Here is a 22902-nt window from a genome sequence, read left to right as displayed (position 1 = left end):
AGGTTGTTGTATAATTCCCCAAATAACAGAGGAAGGCCATTTGGATCCAGTGTTTTCTCAACACTGACCTATAAACCAAAAAGCCCAGTCAGGCTCATTTCTCCTGGATAAAATGTGAATGCCTCTCTAAATACTATGTGAGCCTGAAAGCACCCCCCATGATGATCATTCGGGAATTCTACCAATCATAAATGATAAAAAAGCACTTTCCTTCCCAAACTGGTCAGTAATCTTGTTTTCTTCCAAGACAGATCAATGTGGTTAGAGAAAACCACAAAAAGAACTACCAGCAGCAAGCAACTGAATACAGAAATTTTTTTGTCTCTGCTGACACAAGTTTCTTCTTCCCCACCCAGAGACACCTGGAAAGGGTAGCAAAATCAGTAAGAGAGAGCTAGACAAAGCAGTTGGAATAGCAAAATAAATTTCATTGCCCCATGATTCAAGTTTTATTTTATTTCTCTCTGCCTAGAGAATCTACTTATCCAGGTAGAGCTTATATAGTTATCTCATCATAATTCCCTTCCAAAAGACATCAGTAACCGGGCCTAGAAAAAAAAAAAAAACTGCACTCCTGGCAGCAATATTAGAGAACAGGGAGAACACTAGTGATAACATACAAATCAAATTAATCAAAATAACACCACAAAGATACTGAAAATTAAACTGTCATTGAATGTACAATGTAGAAAAGAAAAAATATTGAATATAAGAACTAAACAACTCAGATTTGTAATAAGAGAAAGGAATCAAATAATAGCAGTTCCCTGAGATTAAACTGAGAATGGAATTATCTGACAATGAATTTAAATCACTGATAAAACATACCTCAATAAGTAATTTCAAAATTTCTTGAAATCAGTAAATAAATAGGAAATATCAACAAAAAATATAAGTTGTTAAATAACTGACTCCTCTCTCTCTCTCTCTCTCTCTCTCTCTCTCTCTCTCTCACACACACACACACACACACACACATACTTGCAACTTTAAAAACTTGGTGATGGACAATATACTATGATAAAGATGACAGAAGACAAAAGCAGAGAAATTACAGAAAAATCAGTAAAATTTACCCACTCTAAATAGAGAAAATAAAAACAAATCCTGTGGGACATGTGTAACAATAAAAAAGTATTTATATAGATAGGATAGTGTACTAAATCAGAAATTCACAGTAACATGAAGAACCAAAGTATTTATGTAAATTTAATTTACGTGAACCTTTAAAAATTGGACAATTGTAAAAAAGCATATGTCAAACATTATATAATAAACAGAAAATATTCCAGTATTAACTCTGTAACTAGTGGATAAAATCAAACAAAAAAATAAGTTCTACAGAGAAAGGATTATAAATGTACATCTTCTATAAAGCACTTTTAAGTTTTCTATTAACTTTAATAGCTTTGCAACTAACAGAAATATAGTTTTTCAGTAAAAATGGAAAAATGAATCATTCACCCTGTCAAGTGAATAATTTGTATCAAAATTACTGCCAATTAGTAACTTAATTCATCTGTTTAATACTCATAATAACTGTCCATATTTTTAGGCAATCTCAAAATAGCTGTTTTGATTTAAGTCAGATATGTCTTAATTAAAATTTCTTCAAGTGACTATGACAACACTATACTTTAAAATTCAATTAAATATGACTAAGAGCTTATAAAAATCCAATTAATAATACATTCAAATGTTCAATGCTTAAAATTTTTAAATAAAAAGAGAACAAGGCTTGCATTTGTTACAAACACTACAGTAGTTTTTAAACCATTTAAATTCAGTTACAAGGAAACTACAGATAAAAGAGAAAATATAGATTACTTTGATCCTTATGTTATTAGAAATATTACAAATGTCAGTATGAATCATGAAGGTTACATACCCCATTAGAGGTACTACTATTGTTTTAGTTCCCACTAAAATAAGTAGTTGGTCAAAAGTATCTTCATCTTTATCAGGATGATATTCCACCATAGCTGTTGTCTTCAGACCAGAAGCGAGTTCTTTATCCAGATTGGTCAACATCAACTTGAACTTCAATAGGAAAGAAAGAATCAAATTATGCATTTGTGTGTGTGCATGGGGGGTACACTGGAAAATGAACCCAAGACAGGTTAGGCTGTCACTGAGCTATATGCCTAGGCTGCAAATTATACATTTTAATTCCTTAAAGGAAAATAAGGACTATGCATTATTATCAAAATATGCTTCTTGATCTTTCCCTAAAAGCAAAAAAAAATCTTAATTTTTAATTGACAAAAATAATTATATATATTTATGGGCAGGTACAATGCAATGTTCTAATACATGTACACATCATGGAATAATCAAATAAAGCTTATGCACATCAGCTCACATACTTACATATTTTGTAGTAAGTGTATTTATAAATCTTTGACAGTTTTAAAGTATACATTGCATTATGACAAACTATAATTATCTTGTTGTACATTAGATAACAAAATTGATTGCTTAATATATACATGGGTATTTGTGTACCTATATACATACATACCTATTTACTGTATACACAGAAAGCATGTAGTAGTTTATATATGTTCTGCATGGGAATGTGGGCTTCATAATTTATATGGATGATAAGAAATAGATCAAAGAAAAAAAGCAATTTTGTTCTAGCAAATATTTTCTAACTCCAAGAAAACATAAATGAAGAAAGAAGAAAACTGATCTCTGCTGAGGATTCATGCTGTATTAAACATTCTTCATCTATTATCTCATTTAACATACTTCTAGTGTTTTCTGAAGTTGATATTAAGACTTTCAGAATACAGATGAAGAAATTGAGACTTATAGAAAATAATTAACATATAAAGCTACTCAGGAGAGCATATAAAAATTCGTTTATTTGACTGTAAATCTGATCTCTTTCTTGTCCACCTCGAATTAGCAACAAGAGATCATAATGAAGTTAATTATTCAAGGATCCTAATGCCAACTTCTTTGCATGCTACTTTTAGCAGGTTAAGAGTTGATCATTTAGGAAAAAAACTTTTATTTACCAAAACTCATTGGGACACAAGTCCAGAATACAAGGAATGTCAATAAACACAACAGGTTTCCAATCGTGTAGAAATAATTACATGCAATATTATAAGATTTCTTAGGAAAGAAAGACCTCAGGTCAGTCTTAACAGGCAAATGGGATTTGGGAAGGTAGTGATTCTTACAGATGGGAGCGATAAAAATGTGAGTCAAAAGTAAAGTCTGAGCTTAGTGAAGGCAATATAAATCATATAAGACTCGCTTCACCAAACAGAAAGCAACACAAATCTGCAAAACACTATTAGAGAGATAATGCCAGTAAGTTTGAAAGATGATGTTTAAAATTAACCACAGGATTATCAATTGTATACTCCTTGAAAATAAGAACTACATATTTTTATTTTTCTACCTGCAATCCACAATAAATGAGGTCACTGTATATGGTATATAATGTGTACACAATACACAGGGTCAAAGCTAAGGTAGCAAATAAGCAGTCATGTGCCACATAATGAGGTTTTCGTGAATGATAGTCTGCATTATATGATGATGATCCCACCTGATTACATTGCTTAACAATGTAGCCATATTACTTTATATAAGAATACTCTATATGAATGTATTTTTATTCTTAAGCCATGCATGACTATTCTAATACATCTTAAAGGAATCATTTTCTAAGTAATTTTAATAGTGATGGTGGTAATGCCCTTTATATAGCACCTTGTTTGTGCATTTTCTTATTTCTGCCAGGACAGTTAATGTGTTTCACCTTAATTCATTTCTACTCTAATTCCTTTTATGCCTCTGAAGGATCACCAGTATATATTATATTGCAACAACAACAAAATAATACTGGCATTGGCCTCTAATTAGTAAGCATACCTAGCTATTCTCTTGTCAATGTAGACTCATGGTCAGAATTATTTTCCATTATCACTTTAGGTGCAAACCAAAACAAAACTAATTGTATCATTTTTCTTCCTACCACACAATAACCATCCATACAAGTGTCCCCTAAGTATCCATAAAATTGCATTTTCCGACTTTCAAGTATCACTGTCAGCTACAGTTTCAAAAGGAAGTATTTTCAGGTAAACATTTAATTGTTCAATAATTATATGCCATGTCAGTGAAATAATAAAATTTTCTTTTAATTTTGCAGTATCTTGAGTAATCAAGAATTTTTAGATGTAACAGTCGCTCAAAATATTCGATTTTATAAAAACACTGAAATACAAAAATCATGAACAGGCAAGAGTAACTTTTATGTTAGAATAGTGGTGATTTCCATAAGGTGATTACTCCAGCAATTGTAGAGAATGCAAACTAATGACCTCCTGGTCTTTTGAATATATCCTATGATTTCATACAGGTAATCATTCGGTGGTTATATGCATATACATAAATTTATCAAGATTTACTTCTAAAAGCTTTGTTCCATGTGGGTAATAGTAAATTATGTCTTTAAGAGTAGAAAAGAGAAGGTGAAAATCCTTTTCTTCATAGCCCTCTTAATCTTTAACATAGATTTTTATATGTATGTACTAATTTAAATAAGTTAATGCAAAATTATTAACCATACATATATAAGTACATTTTATTCAATGTGATATGTCAGTTGGATTTTCTCAAGATTTTCAGGTATCATTTACATATAAAAACATCACATTTCTATATCAAGTCTTGTGAACTATAGTCATTCATTCACGGACACGATCTAAAATCAGAAACAGAGATGCAATTCCATCCACTTTGAGGTCAGCAAGTAAGGACATATTTTTAGAACATTAATTTTTATGATGGTTAGAATTTGTACAAAAATGCCTCCACTAGTTTCTAAGTCCCATGAGAGCAGGGCATTCTCCAACCAGTATCCCTTACACCTGTTGACTGTTGTATATAGTATGTGCTCAATAAATATTTGTTAAATTATGAAATAATAAAACTTCCCACTAATTTTAAGATTCTTGCATATGTCATGCACTTTAGAATTCAAAAGGAAGTGTCATAGTACTTAAGTCAACTACAGAATTAATTATGAAGTCAAGGCGATTGTTACAAGTGAACAGTTTGGGAAAACCTTCCCTTCTTTCCAAATCAGGCTGAACACAAAAAAGTTAATATTGCACCACCTTATCCTCCTCATATCCCAATTTCAAGAAAAAGGGAAAATAAAACAAAACTCACTCAAGCTCTTAAATTATCAAAGCCCAGAAGTCCAACCCTTTCCCTCCTCCCCCACCTCCTAGGGAGCCTGAAATTTACTTCCTGAGGCTAGTGGAGAGGGGAGAAGCAGGAGAGGAAGCATTTTGGGAACTCTACTCTCCTAATGTCCTGCTTCTAGCACCCCTTGGTGTGTCACCTGTTTCTTGGTTGGCTCCATAAACCGAATTTTCTTGTTCCAACGACCAAGATTGTGTACAGTGATCGGGAGACGGTACACTTTCCCCACCATCGCGTCACAGAACTTCATCTCTAACGGGGTCACCCGTAGCTGAACTTCTGCCTTTAGGCTGCCCGACTCCCGTGGGACGGAGGAACTCCCCGGGGTGCCCATGGCTGTCTTTTTGATAGCCGGAAAAATGTTCCAGTTTTAACCTGACCGGGACCAGCCCAGACAAGTTTGCCCAGTTGACTATTGCTAGGCAACAGGGGGGGAGGGGACGCAGAGCTTTGGTTAATTGTGCGCAGGCGCGTGACTCAACCAAAGCATCGCGAGCCTGAATTGAAGCGGAAGCTGCCAGTGTCTAGTGATACAACCTTGGGCTTGCAGGCATCACCGGAGTAATAGGAAAACACATTATAGCAGGCTCAAACACAGAGGCAGCTGTCTTTGCATCAGTCTGACTTGGCTTTCAGGTAGTATTTGATGTGGTGGGCAGTTTCTACCCTTCAGAGTAAGCTTACAGATCAGTGAAAGTTGTGTGCCCAGAGGGCCCATTAAAGGCAGCAAGATTTAAAAGAAGCACAACCTTTGAGGGGAAACAAGATACAGTGGCGGTCCTAGTTGATGATCCACAAAAATTTCTCAATAGTGTCATTCACAAAATGAAAATACTAAATTAGTATGAAAACCTAGGACTAGGGTGGGTAAAATAACTTAATGTCTATCTATAATGGATAATAATGTAGTTCTATGTGTATTAACGTAGAAGGATATCTATTACAGAATATTAACTTTTAAAAAGTGGCCAACAGGTAAGCCATATTGTGATGTCTATTTCTTTTCAAATATACATAAATACAATACAAAAGTAATACTATTTTGTTGTTGTTAAAAATTCAGATTCTGTTTCAGTATATCTAGTGTGAAACTTAAGAATCTGTAGTTGCAATAAATTCGTTGGTGATTTTAATATTCATGGCCAGGGACCATACATTGAGTACAGAGGCTTTAGAAATTTGGAGGGAAGGGAGTAGGTGTCATCTGTAGTGCCTCAATATATAAGTGTGGGCAAGAGTCTCATCAGGTGGGAAATAAGGTTGCTGGGCTGAGGGACCTTCTTGCAGAGATGGCAGTTGTATGAATGGTAAGTGAACTTGTTATAGGTGAGAAGGTGTCATTAAGGCAGGAAGTGTCTGTAAAATAGGGCTGTCAGAGCAATGGGGTGAGTGGACTGTACTTGACTTTTAAAGTGAACTCCTTGGCCTGATAGTGTAGCTGCTGAGGCAAATGCTGGAAGGCAGGGAGGACAGCTTTGTATCATCTTGTTTTTGAGAGGTAGGCTGCTGCTTGGAAAGAAGGGTTTTTATGCGTGTGTGTGTGTGTGTGTGTGTGTGTGTTAAAACTCCTATAGCATTATGATCTTGAGACATAGAAATCTTGGGTGGGTTAGGGAGAGTGAGGGCTAGGGCCTTTGAGAGAGCCTCTTTTAGTTTTGAAAACACGGAGTAGCAGAGTTGAGAGGCTCTATTAGGGAACCTTTAGATGTCTTTAAAAAAATGTTGAGCTAGAGTAGCAAAGTTAGGAATCCAAAAGTAAAGAAGTTTATTAAACCTACAAAAGACAAAACTTGTTGCTTTGTAGTTGGCACCTAGAGATCATGGAGATGGGTTTTTGTTATAAGAGCAGGTGGTGGGGGTGAGGTTGAGTCAGGTATTTAACCTTTGTTGAAACTGTTCAGGCTTTAGTAGGGGACACTCTGAGCTTGTGACTTGAGAGAAAGTTGAGAAAGGTCACCATATGTGTAGTTAAAGCATAGAATGGGGAACAGAGGAGAAATTATCTATATCTTGAAGACCAGCTTTAGGTTTAAGATTGAGAGCTGCAAGGCCAGCAGCAAGGGCTTGGTTGAAGAAGTGTGGGTTATCCCTGAGGGCTTGAGGTAGGACTGTCTAGGTAAGCTGTGCAGATTGAAGAGTGTCTGGATTTGTCCACATAAAGACAAAGAAATTTTGGCAATCAGGATGTAAGAGAATAGTGAAAAATGTATCCTTAAGTCTAAAACAGGAAAGTTAGAGGTACTTGGAGGAACATGCAACAGTGTAGTGTAAGGATTTGGCACCATTGAGTGAATTGGTATTAACACAGGGTTAATAGCTCTGGGATCTGGACTAGGTAATAGGAGCTATTGGATTTCAGGGCAGGGAGATTAGGGATGTCATAAGTGAGTGAGTGACTTTTAGAGACTCATTAGTTAACAAGTGGCAGATAATAGATTTGAGTCCCTGTTGATGTTTAGGGGCTACTGGGTATTGGGGAACAGAAGGAAAGACTGAGGGGTGTTTCAGGTGAATTAGCAGTGGAATAACATGAGTGGCATGAGTAAGACTGGAGGTGTATCAGCCTCTAGGGTCAGAAGGCAAGAGGGAAGGAGAGGGGCTGGCAGTGGTACATGATGGTTGGGCTTGGGGTATGAGAGCCAGAGAGAGAGAGAGAGAGTATAAGAGAAATTGAGTTTCTGGAGTGAGATTTTTATCAAAAAGATGTACAGGACAGGTTGGGATAATAAGACAGCTGTGTACAGAAAAGCATTTGAAATCTGTAGGTAGTAGGTAATGTATTTTGGCTGTTAACTCCCACAACAGAGACTGCAGACCAGAAACACTGGCCCGAAAACTCAGGAAGAAAACTATGGGTGGCCTCCATGTCAACAAGGAAAGAGAGGGTTTTACCTGAGTTGTCCAGAGAGCCTTGGGGCTCTAAAAGAGATACCTTGGTGAGAGCCATGGGCCCCAAGCCCCATCAATCCTCTTCAGCAGAGACGCAGAGCAGATCAGCCAATGATAAGTCCCAGCTAGCAGTGTTTTATCCTGTGAGGGCAGGGAATGTGATGACTTACCTGCTCTCTGGCAGACAGGGCAGTCACACTTCTAGTGGCCCTCTTGGTTGCAGATGGGATGAGTTTCCAGTTGTGGTCAGATAACAGGGTAGGCTCATGTGCAGTGTCTTTTTTCTGCAATATTTAAAGCATGGTGGGGAGGGCTCAGGTTTTAGATTTTTTTTTCTCCTCCAGCCTGTGTTTTATCTCAAGCCACTAGTGCCACTGCTGCAACTGCAGTTGCTGTGGCCAGAAATTGGCCTTGGAGTTTTTCCCTGCAACCTTTTAAAGTTTCCCCTGGAATGTAACTTTCTAAAGTCATTCTGTTTTTGTTGTTTTTATCTATTGTTGAAGACAGGGAAAGCCATATCTAGGCCATCTCCCTGGGGTGACTGAGGACCAAGGTTTGATCTTTTGAATTTAGTCTCAATGTTTGGTGCTACTTGGGAAATAAAATGGGAGTAAAATCTTTTGTTGAGAAAACAGAGTGGAAATGAGGATAACATAAAGATCTTTGTAGATAGAATTGAATAATGAAGTTAAGCTTTCAGTACCTTTCACCTCACAATGGGGAAGAAAAAGTTGGGGTGAGCATCATGCCAAAAGTGGTTGGGGTAGGAATAATGAAGGCAAAGAGTGGAAAGGGTCACCAGATGGTGGCAAGTATGAGAATCCTCAAGATGGTGGCGAGAGGGAGGAGTGAGATCTGGTGGTGGAGACCGTGAGGACAGTGGAGAGGAGGAACAGCAAGAACAGGGGGATAAGTTGACGGGAAGAAAAGATAGCAAAGGAGGAATAGGCTGGGAGGTAGGAGGGGAAAGTGACAATGGCAGCAGAGGAGAACAAGGGGAGCTTTGTGGACATGGTGGAGGCACAGGAGCAGAAGGATATTGTGTGTAAGGTCAGCAGGATTGTCAGGTGATGGTTTTTGGCTGTGTGGAACAGACCAGAAGCATCTGGGCTGCCCCACATGCCTGAATAAGGGAGCAAAGAAGGCCTAAAGATAAGGAACCTGACTGTTTGCCATTAAGTTAGTAACATTGTGTAAATCATTGAGGGTGGCATCTATTAGCAAGTGTATAATGAGGCCAAGCCATCCGGCAGGAAAAAACTTATCTATAGTCTATGAGGTGCCTCTGAGACAATGAGCGAGCAAACATTTACTTAGAGAGAACCTTTACTTAGAGATCGGATTTACAGAAAGAATAGTTCTCTCCACAGGCACCCAGGCAAGAAGTAACTTTGCCCACTGTGACTGAACTGGTAGTAAGCCAAAGGGCTCACCTGAGTCACACTCCTGTAAGGAGTTGTCACCCTTGTAGGAAGTGAGCATGAGAGAGATCCCCAACACCTATGCCCAGCAGTCATCACTGGTAGAACAAGGGGAAAGGATGAAGGCTGAGCGTTATCCCAGAGGATGTGGGGGGTATTCTGATGCAGGCCTGCAGTTTAGGAGACAGGCACCCTAGCAAGAGTTGGCTTACCTGTGAGAACCTGAAGAAATGAGTCAGGGTTGGTGTTACATGGATGATGGCTAATAGCAGGAGAAGCAGGAATCCTGTGAAGAGACAAGAGAAGGAATGAGACAGAGACAGAGAGAGAGACAGACAGAGACAGAGACAGAGAGGAGCGAGAGAGGAGAGAAAGATTGCCTCATAGTTTGAGGAGGGCTCAAACTGGGGGATAGGACCCCCAGGAGCAATGCAGCCCAGACAGCTCCAAATCTAAAATAGCACCACTGATTATTTTTGGGCACTCAATCTGAAGTGGTGCAGAGAAAATGAGAGAGATAAGGAGACAAAAGAGACCTTTAATACAGGCATGGGAAAGCTTCTCAGGAAAAGAGGTATAGAGGCTCTCAACAAGAACAAAGAAGTGGGAATACTTTTATCAGTTTTGGCTGGGGGAGGAGTGTGAGAGGTGGGCAAAATGACTTATTAACTGCTGATTTGACGGAGCACCTGCCTGCTTAAGACTGGAGAAACAAGGATTTACTGGGGGTGGAGGCTTGCATTGTTGTGGAGTCCTGGGATTGGAGAGGGTTTGATGCACAAGCAAAAAGGGAGTGGGACATTCATCTCTAGAATGAGAACATACCACTTACTCTTGGAAAGGTAAGTTGTTTCTCTGGGTCTGGTACCAAGTTGGGAGGATGTAGTTAAACTCCAGGCTAGCAGAACCTATCAGTGATACATTGATACATAAAATACTAAGCAGAAATGAGGTAGAAGGGAATTGGGTATGGTTTAGGAAAAGGAAAGACAAAGGATTCTCATTTTGAAGAGGTTATCTGTGGCTGTGGATACATTACCTACGAAAGTAATAAAATGGCATAGAACTCAAATGCACAAACAAAAAAACACATAAATGAATACTAGTAAACTGAAAACCTAAATAATATCTGTGTTTTATTTCATTGTCTGCAATATTATATTGCAGAATTTGTAGTACAATCATCTTTGCTATTCTAAATGTGTTTATATAATTGTAGATATTTTTCTTTTCACTTCCTTTTTCTTTTTCCTCCTTTTCCCTGAGATATTATTGCTGCAGATTCTGTAAGTTCTTGCAACAAAACAGTTAACATTCATAGTATTGGAACAATTTTGCATGTTAGTGTATGGTGACCTGAGGAACTCTTGAAGATCATTATGTAAAATAACAGCCCTAGTTATGCTCTTACCACCTTGCGTGGAAGGCCTATCTTGTCAGTGTTTTGAGCTCTTTGCTATTGTTATTTATTTGTCTTTTTTGTTTTGTGTTTCTCTAGTAATCTGTTTTGTTTTGGTTTGTTCCTGCCTCTAATCCAGAAAGGATAGGTATACATGTAGAGAGTTATACATGCATAGAACTTCTCCTAAACAGTTTATGAGAATCGATTAAATAGTACGTGATGAAACAAACAGCTACTTTGAAGAAAAACAGACATTATGGTATCCATTGCTGATTCCTTATCATCATGCTGTGAAATCCAGTAATGCTAATATTCTTTGTTCAGAGTGATTTTAGTCTGTTTTGTATTGTTTAAACATACATGAAAGTATGGACAGCAGTTTTGAAGAGAACAAGAGACATTGTGGCAGCCATTGTTGATTCCCCTATTGTCTGGTTTTGAAGGCCTATAATTCCTTCATCATTCTGTTCTGATCAGTTTAATACTATTTTGTTCTGCATGAATTCATTGTGTATGAAAATATGGACAACTATTTAGAAAGAAAACCAGAGACATTATAGTAGCCAGTGATGATCTCCTGTTGTCTTGCTTTGAAATCTGTGTCTCTTACATTGTTTTTTTCTGATCTGCTTTGTTCTGTTCTGTTGTTTAGTTTTACCCTCTTTAAAATAAAATTTAGAAACTTGGAATTATTGGTGTTTTTATGGTCCTAAACTTGGAAATTTCTTACACTTCCATGTGAATCTATAATTATGGTAATAGTTTAAAATCAAAATGAAATTTACAGAAAGTAAAATTTCAGATATGTAAAATTTTATGTTATTGTCTACTTCCAAAACTGTTAGGTACTATCTGAATATCTGAAGAAATTGTACAGGAGCTCTAAAACCAAAATGAAATTTAAAACCCTCATGTTTTTCACAATACTTTGGATGGCAAGTGTAAAACATTACTTAAAATTCTAATACACTTTTGTTGTATATTTAAGAAAAATTACACCTAGGACTGCAATTTAGCCAGACTTTGAAAAGAACATATAAAGTCCTACAGAGACCTAACCCTAACACCTTGAGCAAATTAACTCAATAAATTTGTACAAGGCAGGCAGACTGTCTGATTTCTAGTCATTCGAAAGGTCCTCCACTCTATTTATAGGCAATGTAAAATGTCTGTTGTTTCCTTGTGGAAATGTAAACAGGCAGTAGATACTATCTTGGTGTGCCTATGTAGCAGGAAATTGTGAAATCAGAAGTAATGGCCATGATTTATTTTTAGTTATAATCTTTCCTTCCTGTCGTGGTTTATGTATGTGTCCCCCAGGCCTCATGAGTTTGCATTGTTCATTTGTGATGGTTCATTGTATAGTGCTTGGATTGATGGTGTCAGTGCTCCACCCACATATGGGTGGAGCCAGGATGTGATGTAATGACAGGAAGTAGGTATGTCTTTCTCTTTGCTGGTTCGAGCTTGCTGTCGATGGCTGCCGTGAACTGCGGTCCAGCCATGCCTGCCTGTCTTGGAGCCAACTGAGTGTGGACTGAAACCTCCAAAAACTGTAAGAAATAAACCTTTCCTTTCCCAACTTGGGCTTCAGGTATTTTGTCTCAGCAACGAGTAAAAAGTAACTAAGACACTTCCTTATGGTATATTAGGTTCCCGTATAATCAAAACTGCTAATAGATAATTCCAACTGTATTTTATATCCTTGACTAGACTAGTTTGTTTATTTGGTTATTTAAATTTGGATTACTTATATGTCTTTCTGGCCAGAGTATGGAATTGTGTTTCTGTACATAGTTGCTACTAACTACATGTGGCTATTTAAATTAAAGAGTAAATTGATTGAAATTTAATGAAATTTTAAAATGTAGGTTCTTAATCCCAATAACTTGATTTCCAGTATTGAATAAGCAGTAGCAAACACTTTAATATTTTATGCTTCTATAATTCTGCTATAAGAATAAGCTATTTTCAAAAGATTATATGAACAAAGAATTAGCAATGATATGACCAAAATCATTAAATAATGAAAGCTGAAGTGTGTTGCTTAGGACTATATAGGTGACTGGAGCTGAAAGGATGCCTTTAATATTGCTTATCTTTTCATTTCATCTAGAAACTTCAAGTGTATAACAGTGCACGAGGCCTATGCACACTTGAAACCATCTGTTCCTGTTTTGACATTGTTAAGTAGCTGTACTATTATTTTTCCTTTACTTCCTACTGAAATATTTGTCATTCTTTTTTCTGCCATCTGTTTTCAGATTCTGACCAAAGAATCATGCATGAAGAGTTACAATGTTGATTTTTAAAACTTACTTTAACTTAGTCTTAACTGTCACCGAATTTGGTTTCAGGGCTCTCTCAGACTGAAATAAGGAATCTATCACATACTTTTGAAGTAAGTTTTCAGGTTTACTGACTACCACAACAGGAAAATAACTCAGGATGCATTAGTAAGGGAAGCATAAGAGGCTTTATTATTAGAATTTCTTCAAGGGTAGAGTGCAGGTGCTCATAAAGAATGAGACATACTGTGAACCTGAGTTGGGTACATTTAAGAGGTTGTCTTCAAGATGAATAATCTAGGATGTGTATTCTGTCCATTTGCAATGCAAGCTATCTGCATAGGTTTGAATTTGAGATATGTTGCCAGCCAAAATTTCTGGTTCCTGAGGATGGAGAAGGCACAGTTTATAGATGAAAAGGACAGATTAAGATTCTGGTTTACATGCTTTTAAGGACTGTTTTAGTGAATTCCCTGGAAGAGAAAAAGGCATAAGAAAATTTGTTGTTGAAGCGACAGGTTTTTTTTTTTTTAATTACAATTTTAAAATCTCAATTTCTTAACTCCTTTTATTATAGGTAGCTAAGTTAGATAGTTAATATATAGTTAACATAGATTCAAAGTAGGACTAGGGCCTCAAGGAAGTCAGCACAAGAAATACATTGACTTGGAGGCAAATCCAAAGAAAATCAGACTTAATGATATACAATGGCAAGGTCTATATAGCTCCCTAAGGAATAAACAATAACTTGAGATTATATTGTAAGTAGCACCATCTGGTCTAGTAAGTCCGACTAGGCATGAGATATCCAGGTGCTAACTAGAACATCTGGACCCATCTCTTCCTCAGAATGCCTTTGTTCTTTTCATAAACCCATGCCCCATGACTCATTTCCCTGTTGAATCAGTGTTAGCTAGGTGACTCTACTTGTAATGCTATAGTTTGATTGCAGTTTGACTCATGGTCTACCCGCGTTGTGACTTCATTTTGTAAATTACACTTGACAAAGGGCCTCAGTGGCCACTCATTCAGTTCAGCTCCTGGAAATCTAGGATATATTCTCCTAGTCCTTATATCTAGTAATTCTCTTTTAACTCTCTCCTTTGGTTTCTGAATTCATCCTTGACATGGCAAAACCACAAACTTGGGACATTTGATAGGTAATAGGCTGAGAGTTGTATTTTTTCCCAGATCATTTTGGAGGCCCCCAAGAAGATAAATTAGAATTTACTTTTGTTTTATAGCACTCTCTAAAATGTTTTCACTGGATTCTGGATTGTTACTCATTTAGTTAGTTGTCCAAAACAATATAGTTTACAAAACCATTTTCAGTCTCCTCTTTGCTCTTCTTGCCCATCTCTTTCCAAAACGTTAGAAAATACTGTGTTCAGGTCATTGCTTTAATATCCTGTTTGGCAATACTGTTATATTGGGAATCAATTGTAGCTTTTATTTTAGAAGCCTGTTTTGCTAAAGACTGTAGGCTTCTAAAGATGTCCTTAATTCTTGTCATTATGGTTATAACCTGAAAAATCTGTAAAAGTAGTGTAAATTTTGCCCTTGAGCGTAAATATATGTAAATATTTCTGTATAGCTATGATACATATAAGATAACGCACTAAAATGTTGTTTTATACTAAAATAGAAATTTTAATACATTTGAAAATAATAGCAAAATTTAATTGTTCTAATATAATACATCTTACCTTGGCTCATAAACCTAATTCTTTCCATGATTTTGGTCACAAACCAAATAGGACAAGAAAAAAATTTCCCCAGAAGATAGGCACTGAAACTAACCATTTAATTTGATTCATTTCCTGTCCAACTTAGTTTTTGACCAGAATCATAGAAAGAATTAAATTTGTGAAATGAAGTACTACTGTCATGTCATAATGAATGTCATGCTAAAATGTTGTGTGGCTTGTGACTTCCAAATTTCTTTGTAAAACTTCATAATTTTTATTTGCTAACATTTTACAAGGATTCAATTTCTAAGACAATCATGATTGGTAAAAAATAATAGTTGTCTATTCATATCATATATTTCAAGATACTTGATAACTATATAGGAGCATGACAGTTAAACCTATTCCTCCCACTGCAGTGCTGGTTTAACTAATCTGGATGTTCAACAACTGAGGTATGGGGACCAAAAATAAGAAAGATAACTGGACTAAGAGGACAGCCAATATTTTCACTGTGGTCCTCCAATTTCAATAAGGACACAGGACATGAGGGACCCTCTCTACTTATAATTCTGGTGAGTCACTTAGTCTCCTGAGAAGGGAGATTGATCCCAGATAACAGGCTCAAGCAATGTACATTGTGTTAAAAATTAGGATCACCGAAGAGAAAAGTCTGCCATGCTTCCATGTGAAGCCACGTAGTCAACCAAGACTGTGATTCCTCATGGCACCTGACACTGATAGAGCTTAGAGGCTCTGTACATAGTCCCAACAATAAGCACTGAAGAACTTTCAATTAACACAAGTCTTGTTTTAACTTGGTCTTACCAACATAGAAGAACAGTATAACCAAAAATATATGTAAGAGAATAGTAATAGGGGCTAGACTTTGAAAGGGGCTCCAATCACTGACCCCTAATAATACTACTAATACTACTAATACTAATAATCCTAATAATACTACTCCTGTAATAACTACACTGTTAGGATTTTGTGAGTTTAAAAAACTACAATAGAATCAATAAAAGTTCAGCAAGAGTCTCTAAATTCTTCAGCTAATGTATCAATTCTTCAACTAATGTATTTCATGTCCACAGAACTGTCCATCTTCCTACAGCTAAAACTGGAGAGATTTGTGCACTAATAAATTAAATTTGTCTTTAGGTAACTAACTCACATCATGTGGAAAAATAACTTAAGATAATAAAAGATATAGATGACCTGTGTGAGCAGCCAGATATAGGAACCAGCTGATTACAATACAGATTCCTCTCCTCCACACCAGAAAGAAATATGTATACATTACAAAATGAAAAAGTTGTATAAATATTTTTAATGCTAAATTTATTGAAACTTCATGAGAATAATGCAAGTTACCTTTGGTCTCTACAATTACAAGAGATGCTCAAAGTGATGGTCATTAGCTTCTGGACATTTACTAATATGGTGATCTGTTGAGGTGTTTATATATTTTTTGGTGGACTCTGTACCTATTCTAATCTCTTAGGCCCCTTGGAGAGTAAAAAGACTTGTAGTATCTGAAAATATGATAGGTTTAAGTGGAAATTTTGTGCAATTTCATATTATGCCTTTTTAGCAGAAGGTGTTTCTGAGAAAATATTCCTACCTTCACATTGTCACTCCTATTTGGTCCTTAACTAGAAGCTGATATTCTGTACTATATTCTTATTAATTCCTTTTTGTAAATTCTTAAGTCCTAATTAAAATGTACAGTTCAGTTCACTAGTAATTTCTGCTTCTTTTTCTTTTTTCCCTTACATTATTGGGACTTGAACCCCCAAACTTCCTACAGAGATACATTCCCAGATCTATTTTATTTTATTTTTAATTTTGAAACAGGGTACCACTAAATTGATATTCCCCAGACTGGGTTCCAAATTAAAATCATTCTGCCTCAGCCTCCAGAGTGCTGAGATTAGAAGCATGTGTTCACCAAGCTCAGCTTCATAAGTCATTTCGTATTTGACCTTTTTTCTTCTTAAGACACCAATGACGACAACTTCTTTTAAAAATTCCTCTATTATTTTGGCTCCTTGTGTTTTGCTTACACCTAGGTCGCTTTTCTTTGACTTCTTTATTTTTTAATTAAAAGATAACTTTCATTTTTAGAAAAAAAATTGCTCTTTACTCACTTAGCAGCTTCTCACTCTTGGATTATTATATGTCAATGATTGCTAAATCCTTACTTTTACTCCAAACATTTTATTCTACCTGCTTACTGTACTTCACTTGGTTGCCTCACTGTCACCAGTATATGTCTTCAAATAGTTGTTTTCCCTGAAATTTCCCTGAAATATACATTTATTCCTATGTTCCTTATTTGATTAATTTTAATACTATCATCTAAATTTTCTTAGCTCATTCCTCTCCTCCACTTTTCCTTATTAGCATCTAAGTCCTAAGTCCTACTGATTTTATTTCCATCTATGTTACTTCATTGCCTTTCCATTCTCATTCCTGAAGGACAATATGAACCTTCCTCTTATCTCCTCTGTGTTGCTCCACAATGTTAGAATTAGACTTTTTAAAACACTATGTTGCTCTATTCTTAACAAGTTTCAGTAACTTCATGAACTTGCTAAGAAATCCAAAGTCCTAAGATTGGTGCACAAAATTCTTTCATGCCTTTCTCACCCAAAAATCTGATAAAACAATCTTACAGAAGTCAGCACCATCTTCTCAGCTGTGTAAGTGAGCCATATTTGAATCTCATCTTTTAGTTTGAAGCCTTCCACTGACTCCAGTATTGCCTGCAATCTCATAGGTGACCCAAAGCCAGAAGCAACAGTCCAAGCCACTCTCAAATTTCTGACCCATAGCCATTGTATATAAAGTTAACAATTATTTGCTATTTTAAGACATTAAGTTTTAGGCTAACTTCTTATGCAAAGATACTGAGCTAACAGAAATATTTCAATTTTTAGTCACAAATAATGTAAAACCCATCTGTTGTTAATAGACAAGCAGTTTTTTAGTATTATTGTCAGTTACGAAAAAAATTGACTATATCTTCACTGTCATTTGTTTTGTACTTATGACTGTGCTTTTCTCATGATTTTGTTGTGGAGTTTGGGAAAAAAAGCATAAACACAGCTATTTGTAATGGTGAGATACATTTAAGTTTGTTATTATGAAGGGTGCAGTGTAGAGATCTAATAATTTTTCCTTAAATTTTCCTGTTACTTATTGAACATGTGTACATATGTCACTATGTACAGTCATCTAGAATGATCCTTTATGATATAACAAATTCATTTATGTATTTGGTTACATTTCTAGTATATGAATTAATTATGTGCTTTTGATACTTTTTGATGGTTTTCATACACTGATTTACTTAACTTATAGAATAATTTTCTATTTCAAAAATAAAATGTTATTTATGATATTGATTTGGAATGGCCTTAAATATTTAATTTTTAGAAAACTGATACTTTTTGATATGAAATTTTCCACTCAAGAAAGAGTTTATTTTTTGGTCTATTTAAAATTATATTTACACGTAAAAGTACTGTGAGTGGAAATATTTTAACATTATTCTTTTTAATTAGTTTTTGCTAATATAAAAGAAAATTTAATTTATTTCCATTTTATGTTTCCTTTACTGAATTTCTTTGATTTGTTGTAATATACTATCAGTTTTTATTTAAGGCTTGTAAAATGAATAGCTTATTAATTTCTTATAATAATAATGTCTAAATTTTTAACTTTATGTCAAGAATTTATACATTTCCATTCTCACCCTCATCATCATCATCATCATCATCATGTCCTATGTAATGGTTTTATTACATAGGTCAGAATATTCAAAATTATAATGAATCATCATGTTGGTAATAGGAATTTTGATCTTTCTCTTTCTGTAAAGAAATAGTGTAATTATTACAGTATCAGTTAAGAAAGCATTAAAGTCATTGCTTTAATATTGCCTAGACATCTCTCGTTGATCGACTGTTCTCTACTCCTCTATAATCGTATCACTCATGCATAAATTACCACACTCAAAGCTGGTGAATGCCTTTCTGCCTTTCTCATAGTAGAATTTACTGCAATATATTATAGCTTTGACTCTCTCCCAATACCTATGTGTTCTATTTCGTTGTATTTTTCTCTATCCTCCTTGAGAACCTATAAATTTATCTTCCTAAAATAATATCTCTTATCATATTCTTAACCACTGAAAAGTTTCTGAAATTAATCATGTAACATAATAGCGTTGATCAAGATTACTATAAGTAAAAACAATCAACTAAAAAAATAACTTTTGATCCCTAGTATCATGTGCACCTACAAGGTTGCTATGTTAGCTCATGCCAACAGCTTTTGTGATGAAATGCCTTTGAAACTTCAAGCATAAGGCTCCAAATTCTCACTTTTCTCTAGATGCAAGCAATTTTTTCTACATTTCAGGATTCCATTTATTACTGTAAATATCAATTGAGAAATTTAGTATGTCTCTGAATTTAATTGTCACTGTAATTCAGCATCCCAGATACTTAAATTCCACGTGTGATCAGCTATATGACTACAAAAAATAAAAACTTCTTTTAAGATTACTATAGAAGCTTTTGGATTCTACATGGACTCTATGTTGAGCTGAGATTTAAGTCTTGAGCTTGTCGTTTTCTCTTTATATGCACTCAAGTGAATTCAGAAGAATCTATTCCACACCCAATCCTTTCAGTAATCATGACCAGCATAATAATCTAGTGAAGCATCCACTTAATTTTCTGAGGCATGGGTCTCTGTTTCCGTTTCATCACAATCAGCCACGAGTGATACCTTCATGACTTTAGAGGCCACTGCCTGCCATGTGTTACAAGAATTGATGTTCCCACCAGAAAGGAGCTCAGCACTGTTCCCAAGGACAAAAGTGTGACAAAACTAAAGTCCTATGTTTGATAGTCTATTTCCTTTACCAATTGTGTGTAAGTTTGAACTGAACTGACAGAATCTACATTGAGATTTGAATTATTAACTGTAATATAACTAGAATTATATTATTTGCCTTATGAAGGATTGTGTAGAAGGAAAGCAGAATGCTTATAAAGAACATAGAAGTAGCAAACATAAGGAGTAGTCATTATGCTTATCCTAAGATGGAGCAAGCTAGGAAAAACTTCTCCTCCCCAAAGCAGATATACAAAGTATATCATTGCTTGATATAATCTTTTATGGATAATTTCAAAAATAACTTTGCTTAACTGCAATTTACAAATTGATTGTCTAAATTTCCTTTATGTATATTTTAAGATGTGTTATAATGCTAAGTGTTACAATGATTATATGTTAGATTTAATCCCTGCAGACTACTTTAAAAAGTTTCAATTTCCTCATTTGTAACAGGAGGATAATAATAATAATACTTACCTAATAGAATTTGTATAGGATTATATATATTTTTACATGAAATGCTTACTAGAGTACTTGGCCCATAGTAATGGTATTATAATACAGTACTGATTAATGATTTTTATCAATAAACTTTATTACTACAATTAGCATTGAGTTTATATAACACCTATAAATAATTACCTACTTTACACTCAAAATCATGTTATCGCAGAAACACTTCCTAAATGTGACTATATAGTTCATTTAGTTGCTTTATAATTAATATTTAAAATTATTTAATTTTGTAGATAAGGTAATGAAGCTATATTATTTTGCTAAAAATATATAATACTAAAGCAATAACACTTATTTTATAAGAAAATTTTCATGGCAATTTTTCTAAATACAACTTTCCTATTTTTAAATAATCTCAAAATCACAAAGCAATTTGTTACTATAGAATTTTACCTATACTGTGATACCTTGGTCCACAAACTTAATTCATTCCATGATTCTGGAAGAGATGGCCACATTCGTGTGCATGTGGGAAAGATGGATGTAGTTGTGTTAGTCATCTGATGCAGAGTTAGCAAGTAGAAACAAAATTTTGCCAAATGCTTCTATTGGTGAACCAAATTGTTCACAAAAAAAGCATTGGTGAACTGAGGTAGTACTGCACATATGTACACTTGCAGATATTCAGATTTTGGTAAATAGAGTTGTATACACATAGGTACGTGTATATCTGTATGTATTTATAGGTATGTGATGAAATATATCAATATATGTATAATATCACCATTGATGTGAAAATTATGTGACAAATAACACAGGACAATATTTCATAGCAAAAAGAAACATATAATTAGAAAACATGCAATTCCTAAATATATGTACCAAACAACAGAGCAAGAAAATCTATTAAGTAGTTATGGTGAAACTAAATCAACAATTAGAGTAAGAGTTATTAACACACCCATTTGATAAACTAGCAGAAAGTTAATCATCATATATATGTAGAATAACTATACAATACCATTAATCAACTTGTCTAATTAAGCAAAACTCTACATCAGCAGAATTCTGGAAAAAATATTTGCTACCTACATAGCAGAAGAAATTCTATAAATAGTATGTATATAGAAAACTTTTAAAAACAAACAATAAAATTCCCAATACTAATATGGAAAAAGACCCAGACATTTTACAGAAGAGTACACAGAAGGCTGATAAGCACATGAAAAGTTGATCAATATCATTAATCATTAGAGAAATACAAAAGAAATACCATTCTTACTTTTCACTACATTCCTATTGAAATAACTATATCTGAAAGCAGTAGCAATACTACTAACAAGAATGTTGAACAGTTGAGTTATTCATACACTCTTGGTGGGAACGTGAAATAGTCTGGTAATTCTAGAAAACAGTTTGGAACAGTCATAATTTGAAAAAAATGTAGTATGACACAGTGATCATGCTTGAGAACATTTGTCCACACCAAAAAAGTACATTCGTGTGCATATGCAAAACTTGTTCTGTGTATATATTGTATTTATTTGTAGTAGTAAAAACTTGTAAAAGCCTAGATCTTTTCAATGAAAGAGTAGTTTGTTTAGCAATAAAAGGAATGAACTATTGATACAAAAAATTGTCTAATTGCCAAGTGCAGCATGTTGAGTGAAAAAAGCATCAAAATCAAAATGTTACACACTGTGATTACAATTATATAGAAGTCTTGAAATGACAAAATTATAAAGATTAAAAGCTAATTAATAGTTGCCAGTGGTTATATTTATAGGCAAAGATACAGTTGTAATGGGGCAACACAAAGGAATTTCTTTTCTAGTCACAGGTGTTTTGTAGTAGTTACATGTGAAGTTTCAGATTTTAAACATTTCATACAACTATAGAAACATACACCACAAATCACAGCTAAATTTTGAAAAACTATGTAGTGCAATTAACTGTACTATAACAGTATCAATGTCCTTGTTTTTATATAATAGTACAATTATGAAAAATAGCACCATTAAAGAATGTGGAAGAAGTACATACATACTTCTTTGTTATTTTTTGCAAATTCTTAAGTACCTATCATGTCAAATTAAAATTAGAAAAATAAAGCCATATCATTTATTAATTTATTCAGATCATAACAGTTTCTGCTAGATTATTATTCATAAAACATTAAACACTATCAATTTTAATCCATTGTGTTAAGATGTCCTAGCAAATGTAAAACTCTTAGGCATAATAACACGTGTGTGTGTGTGTGTGTGTGTGTGTGTGTGTGTGTGTTGTGTAGTGAAAGGCATTTAATTCTGTAAAATATAGTGTGGGACTTTAGCTTTGGGAAATAAGGCAACATAGTAAATTTATACCTGAACAACTTTGATCCTATTAGGAAGTCAGTCAACTTGTAGATTCTAAATGCAGAATTTTGTCAGATATTAAATATAGACTAAACTGATTTGCAATTATTTTGAGAAATTCTGAAGGGAAAATAAATTTCATGTTTTGACTTTAATAACATTTATAATGCATTCTTGTTGTAAGATAAAGAATGTGCAATTCAAAATAAACAAAGAAATAAATATAAATAGCTAAATATGTAAATATTA

At 34.6% G+C, this 22902-nt stretch overlaps 1 protein-coding gene and 1 long non-coding RNA gene across 7 annotated transcripts in view; one reads left to right on the top strand and one right to left on the bottom strand.

Annotated features, from left to right (window-relative positions):
• Cfap47 (cilia and flagella associated protein 47) overlaps positions 1-5656 on the bottom strand; it is a 386549-nt gene extending 380893 nt beyond the window's left edge. For all 5 annotated transcript variants that reach the window (XM_063245680.1, XM_063245681.1, XM_063245682.1 and 2 more), the window contains exons 1-2: positions 5375-5656; positions 1889-2040 (exon numbers count right to left, since the gene is read on the bottom strand). In XM_063245680.1, the coding sequence (XP_063101750.1) occupies positions 1889-2040; positions 5375-5569 (347 nt within the window). In that variant the 5' untranslated portion in view covers positions 5570-5656. The remainder of the gene's footprint in view (positions 1-1888; positions 2041-5374) is intronic.
• Positions 5657-5736: 80 nt separating this feature from the next.
• LOC106027610 (uncharacterized) overlaps positions 5737-22902 on the top strand; it is a 105881-nt gene continuing 88715 nt past the window's right edge. For both annotated transcript variants that reach the window (XR_010046501.1, XR_002791125.2), the window contains exon 1: positions 5737-5871. This is a non-coding gene — a long non-coding RNA (uncharacterized LOC106027610). The remainder of the gene's footprint in view (positions 5872-22902) is intronic.

The sequence above is a fragment of the Cavia porcellus genome, unplaced genomic scaffold, assembly GCF_034190915.1.
Source record: "Cavia porcellus strain 051 isolate PalLab524CR breed Dunkin Hartley unplaced genomic scaffold, mCavPor4.1 scaffold_3, whole genome shotgun sequence".
NCBI lineage: Eukaryota > Metazoa > Chordata > Mammalia > Rodentia > Caviidae > Cavia > Cavia porcellus.
This window is presented reverse-complemented; position numbering and strand designations above follow the sequence as displayed.